At 47.3% G+C, this 26,696-nt stretch overlaps 1 protein-coding gene across 1 annotated transcript in view; it reads left to right on the forward strand.

Annotated features, from left to right (window-relative positions):
- The window catches only part of LOC129861975 (solute carrier organic anion transporter family member 1C1-like), a 41,649-nt gene that overhangs the window by 10,500 nt on the left and 4,453 nt on the right, over window positions 1–26,696 (forward strand). The window contains exons 3-14 of the mRNA XM_055933226.1: window positions 8,567–8,708; window positions 10,406–10,538; window positions 10,910–11,031; window positions 13,273–13,419; window positions 13,554–13,652; window positions 14,059–14,313; window positions 15,082–15,246; window positions 19,338–19,533; window positions 22,778–22,943; window positions 24,344–24,534; window positions 24,742–24,806; window positions 24,880–24,997. Coding sequence (XP_055789201.1) covers window positions 8,567–8,708; window positions 10,406–10,538; window positions 10,910–11,031; window positions 13,273–13,419; window positions 13,554–13,652; window positions 14,059–14,313; window positions 15,082–15,246; window positions 19,338–19,533; window positions 22,778–22,943; window positions 24,344–24,534; window positions 24,742–24,806; window positions 24,880–24,997 — 1,799 coding nt within the window. The remainder of the gene's footprint in view (window positions 1–8,566; window positions 8,709–10,405; window positions 10,539–10,909; window positions 11,032–13,272; window positions 13,420–13,553; window positions 13,653–14,058; window positions 14,314–15,081; window positions 15,247–19,337; window positions 19,534–22,777; window positions 22,944–24,343; window positions 24,535–24,741; window positions 24,807–24,879; window positions 24,998–26,696) is intronic.

A 26,696-nucleotide genomic window follows, 5' to 3' on the forward strand; every position in this document is an offset into this window, starting at 1 on the left:
GCTATAAAGGTCCAGCCCTAGCTATAAAAGTCCAGCCCTAGCTATAAAAGTCCAGCCCTAGCTATAAAAGTCCAGCCCTAGCTATAAAAGTCCAGCCCTAGCTATAAAAGTCAAGCCCTAGCTATAAAAGTCCAGCCCTAGCTATAAAAGTCCAGCCCTAGCTATAAAAGTCCAGCCCTAGCTATAAGAGTCAAGCCCTAGCTATAAAAGTCCAGCCCTAGCTATAAAAGTCCAGCCCTAGCTATAAAAGTCCAGCCCTAGCTATAAAAGTCAAGCCCTAGCTATAAAAGTCCAGCCCTAGCTATAAAAGTCCAGCCCTAGCTATAAAAGTCCAGCCCTAGCCTTAGCTATGATATTTGTCACTGTCTATAACCAATGCACTGTCGTGAGAATGCTTGTTGAGAGATCTCCACTTAAAAATAGAAATAGATTCACTGTAATTCATCAAAGTAATTCCAAAGGGTCGGTTTATTAACGGGGCAAATGAAATGTGAGCATACAACAGCTATAGTTTCAATTCAACCCAGAATTCAATGAAACCAAAAATCTGACATTGTTTTTCTATTGGAATTTGGTAGTGCTTTTTTTTTTAGATGTTAGTGAAACACATAAAAACATTCAACTAACTTGTGGCTGTCTTTCTGAGTGGGTGATTATAGGTTGAAATCTCATTTTATTTATTTATTTATTTTACCGTTATTTTACCAGGTAAGTTGACTGAGAACACGTTCTCATTTGCAGCAACGACCTGGGGAATAGTTACAGGGGAGAGGAGGGGGATGAATGAGCCAATTGTAAACTGGGGACTTAGGTGACAATGATGGTTTGAGGGCCAGATTGGGAATTTAGCCAGGACACCGGGGTTAACACCCCTACTCTTACGATAAGTGCCATGGGATCTTTTAATGACCTCAGAGAGTCAGGACACCCATTTAACGTCCCATCCGAAAGACGGCACCCTACACAGGGCAGTGTCCCCAAACACTGCCCTGGGGCATTGGGATATTTTTTACACCAGAGGAAAGAGTGCCTCCTACTGGCCCTCCAACACCACTTCCAGCAGCATCTGGACTCCAACCCTGCTTAGCTTCAGAAGCAAGCCGGCAGTGGTATGCAGGGTGGTATGCTGCTGGCTCATTGATCAACATCTCAACCAAGTATTACCCAATTATCCACTTGGTGTGCCCAGTGGGGAGGGACATGTTAAAAGGTAGAATTTTGGCACATTAGCAAGTCTTAATTCATATAGAAAAACAGATTTATAGAATTTTCCATGTGGTATATATTAAAGGGCACTTCATTTAATATAGCATGCTTTTAAGTACAATATTGTTGGACAATTTCTACTTAGAATATCAAAGGGACGAAAAAGGGACTCATTTCGTTGAATGATCCTACAATAAAACAGCTGATTAGCAAGTCTGGTTTCTGTTTTTCTGACAACTGTTTCTAACAGGATTTATTCTGGATGTACTTTGACTGAGCTTGTAGACTCGTGGTCACGGTTTCTCTTCACGTTGACAGCCGTTTGCCGCAATGCAGTCCGTTGCTGTTGTTTCTAGATGTTTCTTTACGCAGACAGACTTAGGGAGTAAACACACGTTGTTTGAGGATTCAGCATATTACAGTACAGTATGTGTGTTAAATGTGGATGCTAAGGCAACTTCTTCTGGAGGCTTCTAGCTTGATATCTTGACAAACGGTAATATTACTTAAGGAGAAAAAAGAATTGGCGTCAAAAATCCTCCATTAACCTGGATCATAGCTTTCACCTGGATTCACCTGGTCAGTCTCCATGTCATGGAAAATGCAGGTGTTCCTAATGTTTTGTCCACTCAGTGTATATTGTATCCTTTTAATTTATTTTATTAAAGTGCAGAAAATGTGCATGTACTTTTATCCTCATTTTCAGTATTTTACATTTAAACTCTTACAACTGTCAAATCGGTGTTCCATTTAGAATGGCAAGATTTCATGGAGTAGAAAAGAGATTCAAGAACACTTGGAGGATGATGGAATTTATTTTTTATTTTTTATGTATATTATTAAAAGTACAAACAATGAATTTCAAGATGTATGTAAGTGAAATGTTAATTTATGATGCTGAGGCCTGCTGTGTTCTGGAAGCTAAGTTTCTGGGTTTATTACTTTGACCCCAGATCAAGGGTCATGCGCAGGTATTCTAGCCAGTCACAGGGTTTGCGACACAGACATATAACATGAGCTAAATCACAGCTCCTAGGAATTCAGTTTGTGGGATTCGGGGAATCTGGACTTTTTATACTTGGTCAAATCTTTCTCAGGAAATCTCCCCATGGCCTCTGTCACACCTTGGTTCAAATACTATTCGTAATCATTTCAAATACTCGATTGAGGCTTGATTGAGCTTGCCTGGTGCACTGGAATTAATAGAATAAATGTATGAGAAAATCCTGCCCATCTGGCACTACCAGATAGGCTAAAGCAAACTCTCAAAATGATTTTCAAGATTTCCAATCATATTTGAATGCAGGGCTGGCCTATATTCTGGCCTAAAACTGCATTTACAGTCTGCATTTACAGTCTACATTTACAGTCTGCCTTTACAGTCTGCCTTTACAGTCTGCCTTTACAGTCTGCCTTTACAGTCTGCCTTTACAGTCTGCCTTTACAGTCTGCCTTTACAGTCTGCATTTACAGTCTGCATTTACAGTCTGCCCAATTCTGATAACGTATTCACTAATTGGTATTTTGACCAATCAGATCAGCTCTGAAAAAGATTGGTGACAATTTCTGTGATCGGTCAAAAGACCCAATTATTGGTAAAAATATAATAATTGGGCTTCCTGTGTTAACACAGCCTTGGAGACATAATGTGGGGGACCCCTATACCTTGACAGCAGAACCCAGTACCCTATGCTGTAGCTCCTAAGTGTAAGCTGCATCAGATATTTTTCAGAGCTGATCTGATTAGTCAAAAGACCAATTAGTGTGTGTGGGGGGGGGGGGGGATCCGAATTGGGCTTTCTGTGTTAACAGAATGTAGCCACAATGGAAAACAACGGGGCGAGGCGATGATGAGCTATCGTGTTGTTCTGAACTGTGACCTAGTTTGGTGCTGAACGTTAAACAGAAACAAAGGGGCTATTCTATTCTACTGAAGTGCCCTCCTGCACAACCCCCCAAGCCAAATTACTCAGTGATGTAACGACTGTACTCCAAAATCCACCCGCATCATTATAATTTAGGCTATGTCTTGAGATGGACTAGTGGGAGGAACATTTTAAATGATAGGTTGTATGTGTTAGATTTGAAATGAATACATTAATGCAACCAATTTAGACCCTTCAGACTTATGGCTGGATCTGTAAGCAGCTTCTCCATTATCTATGTGAACGATTGAATAAATAAATGAATGTCACGATCGTGTGGAGGATTTACGGACCAAAACGCAGCATTTGGAAAATACGCCATCTCGTTTATTTATGACGAAGGCAAAACGAAACAAAAAACACTTACACACCAAACAAAACAATAAACGATCGTGAAGCTACAAACGTTGTGCACAAACATACAGGCTACTAACGTTCTTACATAGACAATTACCCACAACCAATGAGAGCCTATGGCTACCCTAAATAAGGCTCCCAATCAGAGACAACCGAAATCAGCTGTCTCTAATTGGGAACTCATTCAGGCCACCATAGACTCTCCTAGACAACTAAACATACATAGAAAACACTAGACACCTGTACTCCACACAAACCCATATACTATACAACAACCCATAACCCCTTTACCATATAAACACCCAACACCAACAAAACATAAACATTCCCCATGTCACACCCTGACCTAACTAAAATAATAAAGAAAACCAATAATACTAAGGCCAGGGTGTGACATAACCCCCCCCTTGAGGCGCGAACTCCGGGCGCACCATACACAGTCTAGGGGAGGGTCTGGGTGGGCTTCCATCCACGGTGGCGGCTCCGGCTCTGGTCGCGGTCCCCACGTCACCACAGTACCTAAACACCTCCTAGGCTTCCTCCAAACGACCCCCCTCCACCTTAACCCCATTGCATTCAGGGGCAGTTCCGGACTAAGGGGCAGTACCAGGGTAAGAGGCAGTACCAGGGTCAGGGGCAGTACTAGGGTCAGGGACAGTGGCAGGGTCAGGGGCAGTACCAGGGTAAGGGGCAGCACCAGGGTAAGGGGCAGCACCAGGGTAAGGGGCAGCTCCGGACTGAGGAATGGCAGCTCCGGACTGAGGGACTGCAGCTCCGGACTGAGGGACTGCAGCTCCGGACTGAGGGATGGCCCATGGCTGGCTGACGGATCTGGCTGCTCATGGCTAGCTGACGGATCTGGCTGCTCATGGCTAGCTGACGGATCTGGCTGCTCATGGCTAGCTGACGGATCTGGCTGCTCATGGCTAGCTGACGGATCTGGCTGCTCATGGCTAGCTGACGGATCTGGCTGCTCATGGCTAGCTGACGGATCTGGCTGCTCATGGCTGGCTGACGGATCTGGCTGCTCATGGCTGGCTGACGGATCTGGCTGCTCATGGCTGGCTGACGGATCTGGCTGCTCATGGCTGGCTGACTGATCTGGCTGCTCCTGTCTGGTTGGCGGCTCTGGCAGATCCTGTCTGGTTGGCGGCTCTGGCAGATCCTGTCTGGTTGGCGGCTCTGGCAGATCCTGTCTGACGGACGGCTCTAGCGGCTCCTGTCTGGCTGGCGGCTCTAGCGGCTCCTGTCTGGCGGACGGCTCAGTGGGCTCATGGCAGACGGGCGGCTTTGCAGGCTCATGGCAGACGGGCGGCTTTGCAGGCTCATTGCAGACGGATGGCTCAGATGGCGCTGGGGAGACGGATGGCTCAGATGGCGCTGGGGAGACGGATGGCTCAGATGGCGCTGGGGAGACGAGCAGTTCAGTCATCGCTGTGCAGACGGCAGACTCCTGCCGGCTGAGGCGCACTGTAGACCTGGTGCGTGGTGCCGGGACTGGTGGCACCGGGCTGGGGACACGCATCTCAGGGCTAGTGCGGGGAGCAGGAACAGGGCATACTGGACCCTGGGGACGCACATTAGGCCTAGTGCGTGGGGCCGGAACTGGTGGTACCGGACTGGGGACACGCATCTCAGGGCTAATGCGGGGAGCAGCAACAGGATGCACAGGACTCTGGAGACGCACAAAAGGCTTAGTGCGTGGTGCCGGAATTGGTGATACCGGGCTGGAGACACGCACCATAGGACGAGTGCGTGGAGGAGGAACAGGACTCTGGAGACACACTGGAAGCCTGTTACGTGGTGTAGGCACTTGTGGCACTGAACTGGGGCGGGGAGGTGGCGCCGGAAATACCGGACCGTGCAGGCGTATTGGCTCCCTTGAGCATTGAGCCTGACCAACCTTACCTGGTTGAATGCTCCCCGTTGCCCGACCAGTGCGGGGAGGTGGAATAACCCGCACCGGGCTATGTAGGCGAACCGGGGACACCATGCGTAAGGCTGGTGCCATGTAAACCGGCCCGAGGAGACGCACTGGTGGCCAGATATGTAGGGCCGGCTTCATGACATCCGGCTCAATACTCAATCTAGCCCTGCCAGTGCGGGGAGGTGGAATAACCCGCACCGGGCTATGCACACGTACAGGAGACACCGTGCGCTCTACTGCGTAACACGGTGTCTGCCCGTACTCTCGCTCTCCACGGTAATTACAGGGAGTAGGCGCAGGTTTCCTACCTGACTTCGCCACTCTCCCTTTAAGCCCCCCCCAAAGAAATGTTTTGGGTTTTCCCACAGGCTTCCTACCGCTTCGTCGTGCTGCCTCCATTCGCCGGTATCCCTCCTCGCACTGCGCCAGAGAATCCCAGGCGGGCTCCGGCACTCTCCCTGGGTTGATCGCCCACCTGTCGATCTCCTCCCACGTAGTGTAACCCAGATCCTTTGTAGGTTCCTTTTCCTGCCTCCGAGCTAGCTCCTCATATCGCCGCCTCTCTGCTTTCGCTGCCTCCAGCTCAGCTTTGGGGCGGTTATATTCTCCTGGTACCTCCCGGTCTAAAATTTCCTCCCATGTCCATAAATCCTTGTATTGCTCCTGTTGCCGCTGGTCATGCCGCATGGTCCTATGGTGGGTAATTCTGTCACGATCGTGTGGAGGATTTACGGACCAAAACGCAGCATTTGGAAAATACGCCATCTCGTTTATTTATGACGAAGGCAAAACGAAACAAAAAACACTTACACACCAAACAAAACAATAAACGATCGTGAAGCTACAAACGTTGTGCACAAACATACAGGCTACTAACGTTCTTACATAGACAATTACCCACAACCAATGAGAGCCTATGGCTACCCTAAATAAGGCTCCCAATCAGAGACAACCGAAATCAGCTGTCTCTAATTGGGAACTCATTCAGGCCACCATAGACTCTCCTAGACAACTAAACATACATAGAAAACACTAGACACCTGTACTCCACACAAACCCATATACTATACAACAACCCATAACCCCTTTACCATATAAACACCCAACACCAACAAAACATAAACATTCCCCATGTCACACCCTGACCTAACTAAAATAATAAAGAAAACCAATAATACTAAGGCCAGGGTGTGACAATGAATTCATGAATGAACAGACTGTTGCTGAAATGTAATTTGTCTCAGGCCAAAATTAGAAAGGTCTTATTGTAAAAAAAAAAAAAAAAGTTAAGGAATCAACATAAGTTGATGACAACATACTGTATGTTAATGACATGGAAATCATTTTAAGTGATGTCTCAGTTACGACTTTGCCTGGAAACATTTCTCAAGAAGTAGAATCTCTGCACCATAAGGCCAGTATCAGTCATGTCGTCAGCGTTCAGAGAAACACAGTACATCTGAGGTCAAGTTGCTACTGTTGAAAATATTTGAATAGAAATATGAATGATGTATGACATACTGAAACCACTGATAACTCAGATGAGTGTCTTTCTGCTTCCTCTCTGATGGACAGAAATAGAGATGTCCTGGTCTATCTGAGGTGAAAGTCTTTGTGTTTCCTCTCTGATGGACAGAAATAGAGATGTCCCGGTCTATCTGAGGTGAAAGTCTTTGTGTTTCCTCTCTGATGGACAGAAATAGAGATGTCCCGGTCTATCTGAGGTGAAAGTCTTTGTGCTTCCTCTCTGATGGACAGAAATAGAGATGTCCTGGTCTATCTGAGGTGAAAGTCTTTGTGCTTCCTCTCTGATGGACAGAAATAGAGATGTCCCGGTCTATCTGAGGTGAAAGTCTTTGTGTTTCCTCTCTGATGGACAGAAATAGAGATGTCCCGGTCTATCTGAGGTGAAAGTCTTTGTGCTTCCTCTCTGATGGACAGAAATAGAGATGTCCCGGTCTATCTGAGGTGAAAGTCTTTGTGCTTCCTCTCTGATGGACAGAAATAGAGATGTCCAGGTCTGTCTGAGGTGAAAGTCTTTGTGCTTCCTCTCTGATGGACAGAAATAGAGATGTCCCGGTCTATCTGAGGTGAAAGTCTTTGTGCTTCCTCTCTGATGGACAGAAATAGAGATGTCCTGGTCTATCTGAGGTGAAGTCTTTATGTTTCCTCTCTGATGGACAGAAATAGAGATGTCCCGGTCTATCTGAGGTGAAAGTCTTTGTGTTTCCTCTCTGATGGACAGAAATAGAGATGTCCCGGTCTATCTGAGGTGAAAGTCTTTGTGCTTCCTCTCTGATGGGACAGAAATAGAGATGTCCTGGTCTATCTGAGGTGAAAGTCTTTGTGTTTCCTCTCTGATAGACAGAAATAGAGATGTCCCGGTCTATCTGAGGTGAAAGTCTTTGTGTTTCCTCTCTGATGGACAGAAATAGAGATGTCCAGGTCTATCTGAGGTGAAAGTCTTTCTGTTTCCTCTCTGATAGACAGAAATAGAGATGTCCCGGTCTATCTGAGGTGAAAGTCTTTGTGTTTCCTCTCTGATGGACAGAAATAGAGATGTCCTGGTCTATCTGAGGTGAAGTCTTTGTGCTTCCTCTCTGATGGACAGAAATAGAGATATCCCGGTCTATCTGAGGTGAAAGTCTTTGTGTTTCCTCTCTGATGGACAGAAATAGAGATGTCCTGGTCTATCTGAGGTGAAGTCTTTGTGCTTCCTCTCTGATGGACAGAAATAGAGATGTCCCGGTCTATCTGAGGTGAAGTCTTTATGTTCAACTCTGCCTTTTGAAGAAAGGATCTCACTGATGACAACCCCCCGATCACTGCAGGGCTATTTTCATCCCGATCAATTTTCATCCCTAACAATGTAGTCCGGACACTGATGCTGATGCTCACCTGTTTCCAATTAACTGTCCAGAGTTATTGCCATGCGACTGAATATGTCAGAGTCAGGAGATTATGACTCATGAGATTGAAGACCTCTTTTAATCCTGTTTTTGTGAAGACTGCCTACGGAGATCAACAACGAGCGAGGACTCGGTGCTCAGCATTCTTAGACCAGGCACTTATTAGTCTGATTTTGTTGTAAAATATATATTTTTTATTTTCTTGACCTCTTTTTCTCTCTCTCTTCTCTCTCTCTCTTTAGATGTTCCTGGCTGCCCTGTCCTTTGCCTACTTCTCTAAAGCCTTGTCTGGGAGTTACATGAAAAGTACGATAACCCAGCTGGAGAGGAGATTTGATATCCCAAGTTATTTGATAGGTGTTATCGACGGGAGCTTTGAAATAGGTAAATACTGTACCTGCATACCTACAGGACATGTTTTGTTTGCTTCTCTACCTAGCTATGCGTTCGTGTTTCTTCTTCCTCTTCTTCTTCCTCCTCCTCTTCTTCTTTTTCTTCTACCGACTTAGCTATTCATACTGTATGTTTCACTAAAATGTTACGGGTGCATCAGGTGGATGAGTGGGCCAAGATTACGTCTTCCCGAGCGTGTCATCGTAGGATCAACACACTATTTGCCAATTCATGAGCTTCCCTTTGAACGAATGTGGCTTTTTGTTATGGTGGTTTGTGTAATACAACCTCAAAAGCTAATGGTGCAATACCTATCCTATGTTTATTCTAGCCCTGTATTTCTATAAGACATCAGTGGTGTCGAATGCTGCTATACTAGTGCTCTTATTGTCAGCATATGACCCTGGTCCGTAGCGCCAGTCACTGGGGTTTCTATGGCGATGTACGTTTCCGTGGGCAATTGCATCAAAAGCAGGGCTTCTTGTTAAAGCAGAGATCATAATATTATGTCCACATGCTGGATCCAATGGCTCACTGTGTTAGAGCATATAGGGGATTGATCTACATCAAGTTGTATTATAACCTGATGAAGACTGTCTGTCTGTAGGTTATTCAATTATGGCATCTGAGCTCTTAGAGTGTGAGGCTCTCCTTATCTTTTTCAAGTGTTCTTTCAGGGTTTTGGTACACTATATTTGCCATTGTCCATGTTTATAGTTCCGTAAGCACTTTTGGATAAAAGTGTCTGCTAACTGACTACAACAAAGTCCTATCAGAATCACATCCTGACGCTACATTTTCTCTGCTATTTAAACAGAATAACATCCTGACGCTAAATTTTCTCTGCTATTAAAACAGAATCACATCTGTGGTTCAGATGTAAACATCTCTTGACCAATAGTGTTGTCGTTCTGAAAGTGTGACCCCTGTAACTGTCAAATGTACCCAACCATATCTCCTTCCCCACCCGTTCCCCTCACCCCTTCCCTTCCCCTCACCCCTTCCCTTCCCCTCACCCCTTCCCTTCCCCTCACCCCTTCCCCTCACCCCTTCCCCTCATCCCTTCCCCTCATACCTTCCCCTCACCCCTTCCCTTCCCCTCAACCCTTCCCTTTCCCTCGCCCCTTCTCCTCATACCTTCCCCTCACCCCTTCCCTTCCCCTCACCCCTTCCCTTCCCCTCAACCCTTCCCTTTCCCTCGCCCCTTCCCCTCATACCTTCCCCTCACCCCTTCCCTTCCCCTCAACCCTTCCCTTTCCCTCACCCCTTCCCCTCACCCCTTCCCCTCACCCCTTCCTTTCTCCTCACCCCTTCCCTTCTCCTCATCCCTTCCCCTCATCCCTTCCCCTCACCCCTTCCCCTCACCCCTTCCCTTCCCCTCATCCCTTCCCTTCCCCCCTTCCCTTCCCCTCATCCCTTCCCTTCCCCTCATCCCTTCCCTTCCCCTCATCCCTTCCCCCCTTCCCTTCCCCTCATCCCTTCTCTTCCCCTCATCCCTTCCCTTCCCCCCTTCCCTTCCCCTCATCCATTCCCTTCCCCTCTTCCCTTCCCCCCTTCCCTTCCCCTCATCCTTTCCCCTCCCCCCTTCCCTTCCCCTCATCCCTTCCCTTCCCCTCATCCCTTCCCTTCCCCTCATCCCTTCCTCTCACCCCTTCCCCTCATCCCTTCCCCTCATCCCTGTGTTGTAGGTAACCTATTGGTGATAGCCTTTGTGAGTTATTTTGGTGCCAAGCTTCACCGACCTAAGATCATAGCGATCGGATGTGTCCTGATGTCGTTTGGGACGTTCCTCATCGCCATGCCTCATTTTATTTTAGGACGGTAAGTAAGACGAGTACACAACTTGTCGTCAGAACATGAGAACATGTATTGACCTCCGTGTGTTTGTAGGTGGCTCACATTAAGTTATGTTTTTACAGTGAGATAGTAGTTTGATCTTAAGTTTTGGCTAACATGTTGCATGACGCTGGGAGTCGAGTAGACGTGAGTAGACGTGACAGTAACATTATCATTACGTGGGTTGGATAACAAATCAAGGGAAGCAATTAAATGGCCAATATACTGCTTTCTTTTTTTTATGAATGTTTACATAATTTTAATTTGTTGTGAATTACATGTTTAAATCTAATGACACCTGATGGATGCTTTATCCCTCCACTTGCTTAACGGTCACATTGCTATTTTGTACCCAGCTATAAGTTCCAATCGTCAGTTAGAGCGTCCATGAATTCAACCACTACCTTCGGTCCATGTCCAGCAAGCTCAGCTGAGTCCACACAGGCAGGTGACAAGGCCTCTATACTGCCGTATGTAGGTAAGACATGGTAACTAAACCATATACACATGTAACAGTATAACTTTACGTCGTCCCCTCGCCCCGACACGGGCGCGAACCAGGGACCCTCTGCACACATCAACAACGGTCGCCCACGAAGCATCGTTACCCATCGCTCCACAAAGTCCGCGGCCCTTGCAGAGCAAGGGGCAACACTACTTAAGTCTCAGAGCAAGTGACGTAACTGAGTGAAATGCTACTAGCGCGTACCTGCTAACTAGCTAGCCATTTCACATCCGTTACACACAGACATGTAGTACAAATGTAATCCCTACCATCTCCCCTTGACCCTAACTCTTCAATGTGTGTAGATCTGTAAGATGGAAGCAATATAGTGGGAGCTCCAACACTACACTGCTTATACTCAAGTTAATAAACAGATCACTGACCATTTCAAATCCCACCGTACCTTCTCCGCTGTGCAATCCGGTTTCCGAGCTGGTCACGGGTGTACCTCAGCCACGCTCAAGGTACTAAACGATATCATAACCGCCATCGATAAAAGACAGTACTGTGCAGCCATTTTCATCGACCTGGCCAAGGCTTTCGACTCTGTCAATCACCATTCTTATCGGCAGACTCAACAGCCTTTGTTTCTCAAATGACTGCATCACCTGGTTCACCAACTTCTTCTCAGATAGAGTTCAGTGTGTAAAATCGGAGGGCCTGTTGTCCGGACCTCCGGCAGTCTCTATGGGGGTACCACAGGTTCAATTCTCGGGCCGACTCTTTTCTCTGTATATATCAATGATGTCGCTCTTGCTGTGGGTGATTCCCTGATCCACCTCTACGCAGACGACACTATTCTGTATACATCTGGCCCTTCTTTGGACACTGTGTTAACTAACCTCCAAATGAGCTTCAATGCCATACAACACTCCTTCTGTGGCCTCCAACTGCTATTAAATGCTAGTAAAACTAAATGCATGCTTTTTAACCGTTTGCTGCCCACACCTGCCCGCCTGACTAGCATCATTACTCTGGACGGTTCTGACTTAGAATATGTGGACAACTATAAATACCTAGGTGTCTGGGTAGACTGTAAACTCTCCTTCCAGAATCATATTAAACATCTCCAAACCAAAATTAAATCTAGAATCGGCTTACTATTTCGCAACAAAGCATCCTTCACTCACGCCGCCAAACATACCCTCGTAAAACTGTCTATCCTACCGATCCTCGACTTCGGTGATGTCATCTATAAAACAGCCTCCAACACTCTACTCAGCAAACTGGATGCAGTCTATCACAGTGCCATCCGTTTTGTCACCAAAGCCCCATATACCACCCACCACTGCGACTTGTATGCTCTCGTCGGCTGGCCCTCGCTACATATTCGTCGCCAGACCCACTGGCTCCAGGTCATCTATAAGTCTTTGCTAGGTAAAGCTCCGCCTTATCTCAGCTCACTGGTCACGATAACAACACCCACCCATAGCACGCGCTCCAGCAGGTATATCTCACTGGTCATCCCCAAAGCCAACACCACCTTTGGCCTCCTTTCCTTCCAGTTCTCTGTTGCCAATGACTGCAACGAATTGCAATAATCGCTGAAGTTGGAGACTTATATTTCTCTCACTAACTTTAAACATCAGCTATCTGAGCAGCTAACCAATCGCTGCAGCTGTACATAGCCCATCTGTAAATAGCCCACCCAATCTACCTATATCATCCCCATATTGTTAAAAAAAAACTTTTCTGCTCTTTTGCACTCCAGTATTTCTACTTGCACATCATCAATTGCACATCTGTCACTCCAGTGTGAATTTGCTCAATTGTAATTACTTTTGCAACTATGGCCTATTTATTGCCTTACATCCTCACGCCATTTACACACACTGTATATAGATTTTTTTTCTATGTGTTATTGACTGTATGTTTGTTTATTCCATGTGTAACTCTGTGTTGTTGTTTGTGTTGCACTGCTCTGCTTTATCTTGGCCAGGTCGCGGTTGTAAATGAGAACTTGTTCTCCACTGGCCTGCCTGGTTAAATAAAGGTGAAATAAATAAAAAAAACATTGAAGGGTTAGGGCCAATGGGAAAGGAGGGAATTGGGACTGGCTGATGTCCAGGATACTAGAACATTGATAGGTTAAGGCCAACGGGAGGGGTAAGGAGGGAATTGCGACCGGTTGTTGTTCATCCATTAAATTATACTCTGCTATTGTGGGATCTAATGCTGTATTTAAGCATGTTTTTTTTTTCTTCTAAATGACAGGCTGTGAGCAAGAGTCCAGTGTGTCTATGTGGATCTATGTGTTCCTGGGTAATGTGTTAAGAGGGATAGGAGAGACTCCTGTACATCCGCTGGGAATCTCCTATATAGACGACTACGCCACATCTGAGAATGCAGCCCTTTACATTAGTAAGACATGTTTCTTCTCTCACAATAAAATGTATATTTATTATAACTTTTAGAATAATTTGTTTAAAGTAGCATAGGTCATCTGTCATGTAGCTAAATCAAGTTCCTATCTTTTCTATGTTTGAATGTTTCAGGCTGTGTCCAGACCATATCAATCATAGGTCCTGTCTTTGGCTACTTACTAGGATCCTTGTGTGCCAAGATATACGTTGACATAGGATACGTGAACATGGGTGAGTCGATTCCGACAACTACTATATTACGGGCGTCGTATATACAGCTTGCCACGGTGGTGCCGTTACGTAATGACATAATCCAGTCCGGTTCCTATATACTCATGGTGCTGTTATAGCGCTTTTATCCAGAGCAACTTACAGTCATGCGTCTATACATTTTATATATTGGTAGCCCCAGCGGGAATCGAACCCACAACCTTTGGTGTTGCAAGCACTATACTCTATTGCACGTTTTTGTTTTTGCCCTAGCACTACACAGCTGATTCAAATAACCAACCCAGGACTGAGAACGGGAAACCCTGGGTTGTTCTCAATTCACTTACTGATTTAACTGAATCCTAAAGGGCTTTGAGCCCAACCCTGTTGGTTATATGACCCTGCTACATCTGTCCTTCTTCTCCAGAGACTATCACCATCACCCCAGGCGATGCCCGCTGGGTCGGGGCGTGGTGGCTAGGGTACCTCATAGCCGGGGCTATCACCCTCATGTCTGCCGTACCCTTCTGGTTCCTGCCCAAGTCGCTGCCCATGCCCGTGGATAAGCAACTTAATGCCAACTGCACCCCAGAACAGACCCGGTTCATCAAGGACTCTCCCTCAGCCATGGAACATAAGTTTAGACCAGAGGAACCGGCCAACTTCCATCAAATGGCTAAAGGTACCTTAATATCCCCTGGCCTGGCTTTTGAGAAGACCCATAACAACATACAGTACAGGCCTAATGATCAGATGAGTGTATACTTCAGGCAGGGTAAAATTAGGTTAGGGATACAGTAACGTATTGGAGAGGACCATATCTACTACACTCTTAAACATTAAAACGTGTTCCGAAAGGTTTCTTTGGCTGTCCCCATAGGAGAACCCTCTGAAGAACCATTTTATGTTCTAGGTAGAACCATTTTGGGTTCCGTGTAGAACCCAAAAGTGGAACGGGTTCTACCTGGAATCCAAAAAGGGTTCTTCAAAGGGCTCTCCTATATGGACGTCCGAAGAAACCTTCTAGGTTCTAGAGAAAAAAAATGTTTCTAAGAGTGTACTTCAGAGGGCTCGGAGAGTCGTCTCCAATAGCATTATTCATTCTCTTTCCATCTGTATGTCAATGCAGTTTTATATAGATGTGAATGGTACATTATATATATTTTTAACCTTTATTTAACTAGGCAAGTCAGTTAAGAACAAATACATTTTTTTACAATGACGGCCAAACCCGGACAACGCTGGGCCAATTGTGCGCCGCCCTATGGGACTCCCAATCACGGCCGGATGTGATACGGGCTGGATTCGAACCAAGGACTGTAGTGACGCCTCTTGCACTGAGATGCAGTGCCTTAGTCCGCTGCGCCACTCGGGAGCAAAGAGACAAGTAAGAAATTAAAACGAACAGAAACATATAACAATAATCGCTGTTGTTGTTGTATTTTCACAGAATTTGTTCCAACATTGAAGAGCTTACTGGGAAGTCCAGTCTATATAACCTACCTCTGCGTGACCATTATTCAATTCAACTCTCTCATCGGCATGGTAACCTACAAGCCCAAATACATTGAGCAACATTACGGACAGTCAGCATCAAAAGCCAACTTCCTAATGGGTGAGTGCATCCATCGTTTTATGATCATGTGTTTAATGTGTCTTTAAAAATCCTACATCATCAAAAGTAACATTGCTAATATTGTGTAATGGTGTAATAAAACATATATTTCAGTTAGCTGGTTTTGTCTGAAGAGTTTCATGTTCTTATGTTCTTTATGTTACATTTCCATGGCAGTATGTTTCTTTCATACAAAAAAAACAGACAGCTCCTCGAAAGATAGCTCTGACTTCTCTGTAATTTAACAATGACACGAGGAGACGGACTCTGACTTCTCTGTAATTAAACACTGACATGAGGAGACGGACTCTGACTTCTCTGTAATTAAACACTGACATGAGGAGACGGACTCTGACTTCTCTGTAATTAAACACTGACATGAGGAGACGGACTCTGACTTCTCTGTAATTAAACACTGACATGAGGAGATGGACTCTGACTTCTCTGTAATTAAACACTGACACGAGGAGACAGACTCTGACTTCTCTGTAATTAAACACTGACACGAGGAGACAGACTCTGACTTCTCTGTAATTAAACACTGACACGAGGAGACAGACAAGATTAAAGCGAGATAGACTTGAAATTATTAGAACATAATATTGAATAATGTAATTAATAAATAGCCAGTCTTGATTTAAAATGATATTAATGTTAAATTATATTTAAAGTGCTGTTGATGACCACATAATAATAATAATATGCTTTTATTCTGTACTCAATTAGTGAAGAGTGGTTTAGTAGGGAGAGGAGAGGAGGTTGGGGGCTCAGCCAGAAATACATGCAGCATTCCCCCTGTCCTTTCAACCATCAAAGACAGTTTCATCTCTCATGACCACTTCACATGAAATATGGATGAACGACTTTGATATGAATGAGGCTATTCCTTCCTTTGATCTCTTCTGGGAAGAAGGATTGCACTAGATACAGTCGCATCTCTGCCTCCCTGTAAAACCCAGTAAGTGATTCCCAATACAGTTCCCTTCCCCTCTGTAAGAACCTGGGCCCTTTCTCAATTCGTCTTTCTGTGATTCATCACATCCTATCTCCTTGCCCGCTTCTCAACCAAATTGGAGGAGAAGATCCTTATGAGGAGGAGGTCGATGAGACAAAGATGATAATTGAGAAAGATCCCTTTTGTCTTGTGATGTCTGTATTGTACGTGCCTGGCTATCCAGACTCCTTGCTTCTGCCAAATGCTACACCACTCCCACGGATGTTAGTTTCTTGTCTGCAATGAGTCTGGATCTGAGTACCTCCCCGATCCTTTAACGAATGCGAACACATTTTTGGGGCTGTCTGATTGGTCCAGAAACCAGAACACACGTGGGCAAAGCGTCGGTTTGAAAGTTCGTCATTGGCTTTGATACTCTGATTGGTTAGAGATGATCCAATCGATGATGGATTTGTTTTGTACAACACCCCTTTTGCCCCTCGTCACCACAAACGACTTCAGACTGAAATATGTAGCGAACAACAGAGTAACGGAATAATGTATCGTGAGTTGTCAGGTTAGTATTGTATTGCAGGCATAATCACCATCCCAGCTAGGAAGAGAGGATTGTGGTTGATCTGTCCCTGTAAAATGGCTATAGACAAGGCCGGATCTAGCCTTTTGGGGGCCCTAAGCTAAATTTTGTTGGGGGACCCCTCACCACCATGCTGGCAAAACATTTTAGTGGCCCCCCCTCTTGATGGTGGTGAGATTTTTGGTTTTGTTTTAGTTAATTTCCTGCAATTTTACACTTTGCCATGGGGCATAGAGAAAATGCTGTTGTTTTTTAAACAAGTTTGCAACAATTCCACACATTTTGCCATGGGGCCGTTTTAGGGGCATTTTTTTGTTGTTGCCGTTTTTACAGCTAATTTCCTGCAATTCTACACATTTTGCCCAGCCCATTATGAGTTTGAAAACGTCATACTGGTTCGTTTCTGCAAAAAAGGTCAAATGTCACAGTAGCTGATGTTTTTTCTCAATACATTGCAGTCAATGGGAAAAGATGTCACAGTGTTGACGTTTACAGTATGTCAATACATTGCAACTAATGGGAAAAGATGGGTGTCACAAGATTGATGCTTATGTCAATACACACAGTAGCAGTCAATGGGAAAAGATAAGAGACAACCAATTGGGTTGAGCCAGGATGTTGAGATGAAGCGAGGGCTAGGCTTAGAATTGAGCTGGAAGTTGATATGAAGCTAGGGTTAGGAATGAGGTTAGGTTTAGGGTTGAGCAGGGTTGAACTTTGAGTGGACATGAAGCTAGAGTTAGGAATGAAGTTAGGTTTAGGGTTGAGCAGGGTTGAACTTTGAGTGGACATGAAGCTAGGGTTAGGAATGAGGTTAGGTTTAGGGTTGAGCAGGGTTGAACTTTGAGTGGACATGAAGCTAGGGTTAGGAATGAGGTTAGGTTTAGGGTTGAGCAGGGTTGAACTTTGAGTGGACATGAAGCTAGGGTTAGGAATGAGGTTAGGTTTAGGGTTGAGCAGGGTTGAACTTTGAGTGGACATGAAGCTAGGGTTAGGGTTATAAACGCTGCACGGCCTCAGCCCTGCCGTGCGTTTACTGTGATACGGCCTCAGCCCTGCCGTGCAGCGTTTACGGTGATACGACCTCAGCCCTGCCGTGCAGCGTTTACGGTGATACGGCCTCAGCCCTGCCGTGCGTTTACTGTGATACGGCCTCAGCCCTGCCGTGCAGCGTTTACGGTGATACGACCTCAGCCCTGCCGTGCAGCGTTTACTGTGATACGGCCTCAGCCCTGCCGTGCAGCGTTTACGGTGATACGGCCTCAGCCCTGCCGTGCAGCGTTTACGGTGATACGGCCTCAGCCCTGCCGTGCAGCGTTTACGGTGATACGGCCTCAGCCCCGCCGTGCAGCGTTTACGGTGATACGGCCTCTGCAGAAGTCAGGTCATTCATACTTCTTTCGCCTTGGCGGAGCAGCGCAGAGCTGTTGTCAAGGAAGTTGTCAAGGAAGTGAGTTTGTGTTTTTTTCGGGACCTCTCGCGGGACCCCTCTACCGTCGGGACCCCTCTACCGTCGGGACCCCTCTACCGTCGGGACCCCTCTACCGTCGGAACCCCTCTACCGTCGGGACCCCTCTACCGTCGGGACCCCTCTACCGTCAACCAATCATGTCAATGTAGACGGAGCCCTACGCATTGTTACAACATTTGGGAGGCGCATGGCGATGCAGTACGGAGCTCGATTTGGTCTCCGCGTGCCTTCGTAATTGCGTCACAACATCCACACGGAACCTTCGACCACATTCCCCGGATCATTGATGCACATATACCACTCCAGTGTTAATTGCTAAATTGTAATTACTTCGCCACGATTGGCCTATAGGCCTATATATATATATAGGCCTATATATATATTGCCTTACCTCCTTACATCATTTGCACACACTGTATACAGATTATTCTATTGTGTTATTGACTGTATGTTTGTTTATTCCATGTGTAACTCTGTGTTGTTGTTTGTGTCGCACTGCTTTGCTTTATCTTGGCCAGGTCACAGTTGTAAATGAGAACTTGTTCTCAACTGGCCTACCTGGTTAAATAAAGGTGAACAATTTTTGTTTTGTTTTTAACTCTCAACAGTAAGTTGACCCCCTGACTGAGCTCCTAAAAAAAATATTTTTTTTGGAGGGTGGGTCAGGGGCCCCCGTCTCCTATGTCGCTTATGGCAAGGGCCAGGCCTGGCTATACCCCTAATTCCACACGTCCCCTCCCTGTAGTATAAACTTGTTGTTCGTATGATGTCTGTAGAGATCCCACGGGGAAATCTGTTTGGAAACGAGCTGGCAACCGGAGGGTTGATGGTATCAGTATCGTAGATGCCTTCTCCTGACGTTGTGCCCTCGAAAGACACTTAACCGTCAAAACTGCTTCAGGGGAGCTGCTTCAGGGGAGCTACTTCAGGGGACCTGCTTCAGGGGAGCTGCTTCAGGGGACCTGCTTCAGGGGAGCTGCTTCAGGGGACCTGCTTCAGGGGAGCTGCTTCAGGGGAGCTGTACTACGACTAGAACGGTTCTTTCAACTTCCCTCTATGCGCCGTGCATGCATGTCTGTTCTGCTCTCCAGGCACGGTCAACATCCCCGCAGTGGCTCTGGGGATGTTCTCAGGGGGTGTGGTCATGAAGAAGTTCAAGCTGGGCGTCATGGCAGCTGCTAAGTTCTCCTTCGGGACCTCCCTGCTGGGGTACTTCCTGTCCCTCTTCTTCTTCGCCATGGGCTGTGACAACGCCAAGGTGGCTGGGATAACCATGTCATACACAGGGTAAGTCTCCGCGATGGATACAAACCTCCCCCATCATCTGTTATGTATTCAACTGAACTCTATTGGGAACGAGTAGCTATTCTTAGTCACTCTGTCACGTTCCTGACCTGTTTTCCTTTGTTATGTATTTGTTTTAGTTGGTCAGGGCGTGAGTTGGGTGGGTTAGTCTAGGTTTTCTATTTCTATGTGGGGTTTTGTGTTCGGCCTGGTATGATTCTCAATTAGAGACAGGTGTGTATCGTTTGTCTCTGATTGAGAGTCATACAAAGGCAGCCAGGGTTTCACTGGTGTTTTGTGGGTGTTTGTTTCCTGTCACTGTGTTTGTGTTCTGCACCGGATAGGACTGTCTCGACTTTCACATTTGTTGTTTTTGAATTGTTGTAAGTGTTTCACCGTTTATGTTCAATTAAACATGTTGAACACTAACCGCGTTGCATTTTGGTCCTCTCCTTCACCTCAGGAGGAAAGTCGTTACAGAAACACCCACCATACCCGGACCAAGCAGCGTGGCAACGGGCAGCAGCAACAGCAGCAGCAGTACAAGGAGGAATGGACATGGGAGGAGATTCTGGACGGAGAAGGACCCTGGGCAGAGCCAGAGGAGTGTCGCCGTCCCAAAGCGGAGCTGGAGGCATCAAAAGCGGAGAGGCGTCATTATGAGGCGCTTGCAAGGCAGAGTGGCTGGAAACCCGAGAGGCTCACCCAAAAATTTCTTGGGGGGGGGCTAAAGGGGAGTGTGGCGAAGCCGGGTTGGATACCTGAGCCAACTCCCCGGGCTTACCGTGGAGTGAGAGGGCGTCGTACTGGTCAGACACCGTGTTATGCGGTAAAGCGCACGGTGTCCCCAGTACGCGTGCTTAGCCCAGTGCGGGCTATTCCACCTTGCCGCACTGGGAGGGCTAGGTTGGGCATCGAGCTGGATGTCATGAAGCCGGCCCAACGTATCTGGCCTCCAGTATGTCTCCTCGGGCCGGCGTACATGGCACCAGCCTTACAGGTGGTGTCCCCGGTTCGCCTGCATAGCCCAGTGCGGGCTATTCCACCTCGCCGCACTGGCAGGGCTACGGGGACCATTCAACCTTTTAAGGTTGGAGAGGCTCGGTGCTCAAGAGCACGTGTCCTCCTTCACGGTCCGGTATATCCGGCGCCACCTTCCCGCCCCAGCTCAGTACCACCAGTGCCTACACCACGCACCAGGCTTCCAGTGCATCTCCAGAGCCCTGTTCCTCTTCCACGCACTCTCCCTATGGTGCGTGTCTCCAGCCCAGTGCCTCCAGTTCCGGCACCACGCACCAAGCCTCCTGTGCGTCTCCAGAGCCCTGGACGCACTGTTCCTTCTCCCCGCACTCGCCCTGAGGTGCGTGCCCTCAGCCCGGTACCTCCAGTTCCGGTACCATGCACCAGGCCTAGAGTGCGCCACGAGAGTCCAGTGTGCCCTGTTCCTGTTCCCCGCACTCGCCCTGAGGTGCGTGCCCTCAGCCCGGTACCTCCAGTTCCGGTACCACGCACCAGGCCTATAGTGCGTCTCAGCCGGCCAGAGTCTGCCGTCTGCCCAGCGGTGCCTGAACGGCCCGTCTGCCCAGCTCCGTCTGAGCCATCTGTCTGCCCAGCGCCGTCTGAGCCATCTGTCTGCCCAGCGCCGTCTGAGCCATCTGTCTGCCCAGCGCCATCTGAGCCATCTGTCTGCCCAGCGCCGTCTGAGCCATCTGTCTGCCCAGCGCCGTCTGAGCCATCTGTCTGCCCAGCTCCATCTGAGTCATCCGTCTGCCACGAGCCATTAGAGCCGCCCGTCTGTCCCGAGCCAGTAGAGCCGTCCGTCAGTCAGGAGCCGCTAGAGCCGTCCGTCAGTCAGGAGCCGCCAGAGACGTCCGCCAGTCAGGAGCTGCCAGAGACGCCCGCCAGTCAGGAGCTGCCAGAGACGCCCGCCAGTCAGGAGCTGCCAGAGACGCCCGCCAGTCAGGAGCTGCCAGAGACGCCCGCCAGTCAGGAGCTGCCAGAGACGCCCGCCAGTCAGGAGCTGCCAGAGACGCCCGCCAGTCAGGAGCTGCCAGAGATGCCCGCCAGTCAGGAGCTGCCAGAGACGCCCGCCAGTCAGGAGCTGCCAGAGACGTCCGACAGTCCGGAGCTGCCCTACAGTCCGGAGCTGCCCTACAGTCCGGAGCTGCCGTACAGTCCGGAGCTGCCCTACAGTCCGGAGCTGCCCTACAGTCCGGAGCTGCCACTCAGCCCGGACCTGCCGGAGTCCCTCAGCCAGGACCTGCCGGAGTCCCTCAGCCAGGACCTGCCGCCCCTTATCCCGGTGCTGGTCCTTATCCCGGTGCTGCCCCTTATCCCGGTGATGCCCCTTGTCCCGGTGCTGCCCCTTGTCCCGGTGCTGCCCCTTGTCCCGGTGCTGCTCCTTGTCCCGGTGCTGCCCCTTATCCCGGTGTTGCCCCTTGTCCCGGTGCTGCCCCTTGTCCCGGTGCTGCCCCTTATCCCGGTGCTGCCCCTTATCCCGGTGCTGCCCCTTCATTTAGGTGGGGTTAGTGGGAGGGTGGTCATTGGGCGGGGGATACGGAAGCGGGGAGTGACTATGGTGGGGTGGGGACCTCGCCCAGCGCCAGAGCCGCCACCGTGGACAGACGCCCACCCAGACCCTCCCCTAGACTTTGTGCTGGTGCGCCCGGAGTTCGCACCTTAAGGGGGGGGTTCTGTCACGTTCCTGACCTGTTTTCCTTTGTTATGTATTTGTTTTAGTTGGTCAGGGCGTGAGTTGGGTGGGTTAGTCTAGGTTTTCTATTTCTATGTGGGGTTTTGTGTTCGGCCTGGTATGATTCTCAATTAGAGACAGGTGTGTATCGTTTGTCTCTGATTGAGAGTCATACAAAGGCAGCCAGGGTTTCACTGGTGTTTTGTGGGTGTTTGTTTCCTGTCACTGTGTTTGTGTTCTGCACCGGATAGGACTGTCTCGACTTTCACATTTGTTGTTTTTGAATTGTTGTAAGTGTTTCACCGTTTATGTTCAATTAAACATGTTGAACACTAACCGCGTTGCATTTTGGTCCTCTCCTTCACCTCAGGAGGAAAGTCGTTACACACTCAGAATAGAGAAAAACATGTCACTCAAAACAGAGTCGCTACGAACTGACCTAGAAAACAGTCTGTGTAAATGAGTGAACAGTGATGTTCTAACAGATCTTTCTAGAATCTAATACATACTGTACCTTTTCAGTTGTTTCTCCATCCGTCTCTGTGTTTTGTCCAGGGTGGAGGGGTTGTCGTACCAGCAGCCATCTCTGTTCTCTGAGTGTAACTCCGGTTGCCTGTGCTCCGGGAGTGACTGGGACCCTGTCTGTGGAGAGAACGGGATCACGTATGTGTCCCCCTGTTTGGCTGGCTGTACATCCTCTACCGGAGCAGGCAGAAACACGGTGAGATGATATCTTAGCGTTCCCCTTGGGCCGATACACGGACTATACAAAACATTAACAACAGCTGTTTCCATGACACAGACTGACCAGGTGAATCCAGTGGGACGCTATGGTCTGTTACTGATGTCACTTGTTAAATTCACTTTAATCAGATTAGATGAAGAGGAGGAGACGGGTTAAAGACGGACTATTAAGCCTTTAGACAATTGAGACATGGATTGTGTACGTGTGCCATTCAGAGAGTGAATGGACAAGACCACCGGTTTGTGTCAAGAACTGCAACGCTACAGGGTTTTTGCAACGCTCAACAGTTTCCTGTGTGTATCAAGAATGGTCCACCACCCAAAGGACGTCCAGCCAAGTTGACACGACTGTGGGAAGCATTGGAGTCAACGTGAGCCAGCATCACTTGAGCCAGCAACACTTTCGACACTTTATAGATTCAATGCCCCAATGAATTGAGTCTGCTCTGAGGGCAAAAAGGGAGGGGGTGCTACTCAATATTAGGAAGGTGTTCTTAATGTTTGGTATACTCAGTGTATGTGAAGTCATGAGGTGGAGACAAATATATCGAACTCCCGCCTCTAGGGTTCTTATGTAGACTATAGTAGGTAGTACTCACCGCTAGTCTAGACTCTCTAGACTGCTAGTCCAGACTCCCTAGACCGCTATTCCAGACTCTCTAGAGCGCTAGTCCAGACTCTATAGACCGCTTGTCCAGACTCTCTAGAGCACTAGTCCAGACTCCCTAGACCGCTAGTCCAGACTCCCTAGACCGCTAGTCTAGACTCTCCAGACTCTCTAGACTGCTACTCCAGACTCTCTAGACTGCTACTCCAGACTCTCTAGACCACTAGTCCAGTGTCTCTAGATCGCTAGTCCAAGCTCCCTAGATCGCTAGTCCAGACTCTCTAAACCGCTAGTCCAGACTCTCCAGACTCTCTAGACCACTAGTTCAGACTCCCTAGACCACTAGTCAAGACTCTCTAGACCGCTAGTCAAGACTCTCTAGACCAATAGTCAAGACTCTCTAGACCGCTAGTCCAGACTCCCTAGACCGCTACTCCAGACTCCCTAGACCGCTAGTCCAAACTCCCCAGACCGCTGGTCCAGACTCCCCAGACTGCTAGTCCAGACTCCCTAGACCGCTAGTCCAGACTCCCTAGACCGCTAGTCCAGACTCTCTAGACCGCTAGTCCAGACTCCCTAGACCGCTAGTCCAGACTCCCTAGACCGCTAGTCCAGACTCTCTAGATCGCTAGTCCAGACTCTAGACCGGTAGTCCAGACTCCCCAGACCGCTAGTCCAGACTCCCCAGACCGCTAGTCCAGACTCCCTAGACCCTATATTATTGCAGTGTTTTACTACTCAGTGATCCTTCCCCATGTCCTCTCCTCCAGGTGTTTGACCAGTGCAGGTGTGTGGCAGTGACAGGGGCAGGTTCTCAGCCCAGCAACCTGACTGCCTCCCTGGGTCACTGTCCAATCAGAGACAGCTGTGACACAATGTTCCCCTACTTCCTCTTCTTGTCTGTCATCACTTCCTTCATCATCTCTCTGGGGGGAACGCCAGGCTTCATGCTTCTCATCAGGTCAGTGAGGCCATCTAGTGGATGGACTGGAGAAATGCAACAATGACACAAAATGTGTTGTATCCTAACATGTTCAACTTGGGGAAACCGTTTTGTAAAAAATCATGCTTTGATGTCACTCAAGTTCAAGTTAATTTACAACAGTTAGGATTAAGTTTAGTTGGCCTTTAAAGGACTTCCCCTAACTCCCTAATAATCTTCTTATAGGTGCATTAAGCCTGAGTTTAAATCCCTTGCTCTTGGAGTCCACACGTTGGCCACCCGGACCCTGGGTGAGTATTACTTCTGTCCTCGGTTGACTGATAGATTGAGTCAGTCAATGATTGATTGATTGATTGATTTTAGCTGGCATCCCTGCACCTATCTACTTCGGAGCCGTCATAGACACGACCTGTTTAAAGTGGGGAATCACACAATGTGGAGGAAGAGGAGCGTGCAGAATCTACAACACAACAGCCTACAGGTAAAACACCTAGGGGGTCAATTCAGACGTAGGAAACTATGCCTTTCACAACACACTTCTCAGTAGTTGGTATTCAGACTTACCTTATGCAGGTGCGTAATGGTTTTGCAGGCGTGGTTATCTTGCACGCGCTGAATAAATGTAATTCGACAGCTGAAAACCCTCCCACTTGCCGGCCAACCGATTTTTCTCGTCAAGTTTTCATTCAATATGATTTTTAGTACATTTATCTAAATCCACCCCTTTAAATTTGGTGTACCTTTTTTAATTAGAAATTCCTCGACGGACTCACTAGAACATATGGAGAGAAGAGTTCAGAATATTAGAGATCAATTAAAGAAAGCCATGTAAATACATGGATATTAATGTCCTTGTCAGCACTAATTGGTAGATTTAAAAATACTCTGATCTTGTCTATTATTTAGGGTTAGAAAAGTATTTATGAATAATAAAAATGTAAAAAAGATTTGGAGAGCCTTTACGCACAAAATATATTGGTGAATAAAAAATATAGTGGTTTGATTGACTTCCTGAAGGTTGCCGTGTTGAATTGTTTAATCCATGAAAAATTAGAAGTTGACAAAAGTGTACAATAAGGGTTGATCATCCTCATTAATCATGGAACTGTTATAACTGTTGTGAACCATGTGCCAGGCTCGTATAATCTGCTTCTCATAGTGATTCCAATAGGCTACATGTCCCAAATTACTGAGCAACTTATAATACGTTAGCCTGATATGATCCACTATTGTTATAATCAGATGGTGTGCAGGGTGGGCCCCTGTGGCCCCTCTCCTAGCAGTGTGTCTGTATGGGATAGGACTATAATCAGATGGTGGGCCCCTGTGGCCCCTCTCCTAGCAGTGTCTTCTCTCTTCATCTGTTGACCTTATCTTGAGTTGAGTTCCACATCTCTCATGACATTTTTTATTATTTAACCTTTATTTATCTAGGCAAGTCAGTTAAGAACAAACTCGTATTTACAATGGCAGCCATCCAGGGAACAGTGGGTTAACAGCTTTGTTCAAGGGCAGAATGACAGATGTTTTACCTTGTCAGCTTGTGGATTCGATCTAGCAACCTTTCGGTTACAGGCCCAACGCTCTAGGCACTAGGCTAAGTACCTGCCCCCCCTCATGCTCCTGATTCCGCAGCAACTGACCTGCCTCATCAGGAACTTAAACGACACTGTTGCCCTTTGCCCCCCTCCTTAGGAACATTCATATTGAACAATATAATATTTGAACAGAATATGAATTTTCTGCACTTCCACTTCCAAGTCTCACTCAGTAACTTTCCATATCACTCAGTAACTTTCACCACACCTAGTTCCTCTTGACCCTTCCTTGACCCCTAACATATGCATTATTTATACATGTAAAGTAATCAATAAGTTTTAGTATGGTAACATGAATAAGTATATTTCAAATTAGAATCCAAATCCATACTGTTCAACATTATACAAACTTTGAAATTACTTATAAATGAACAGAAAAGAAAACATGATTAATATTCTCACAATTAATTTGTATGTTCACACCTCCAAGACTTATGGGCTCTGATTATGTAATTCGCTTCCATGGCATAAGGCCCTGGTCTGAATTTATAATCGCACTAAGAACACTCTACCCCCCCCCCCCCCCCCCCCCCTCCTATCTGCCATTAAACAACTGATAATGACATTTCAGTTGGAGCTTTT

The sequence above is a fragment of the Salvelinus fontinalis genome, chromosome 9, assembly GCF_029448725.1.
Source record: "Salvelinus fontinalis isolate EN_2023a chromosome 9, ASM2944872v1, whole genome shotgun sequence".
Taxonomy (NCBI): domain Eukaryota; kingdom Metazoa; phylum Chordata; class Actinopteri; order Salmoniformes; family Salmonidae; genus Salvelinus; species Salvelinus fontinalis.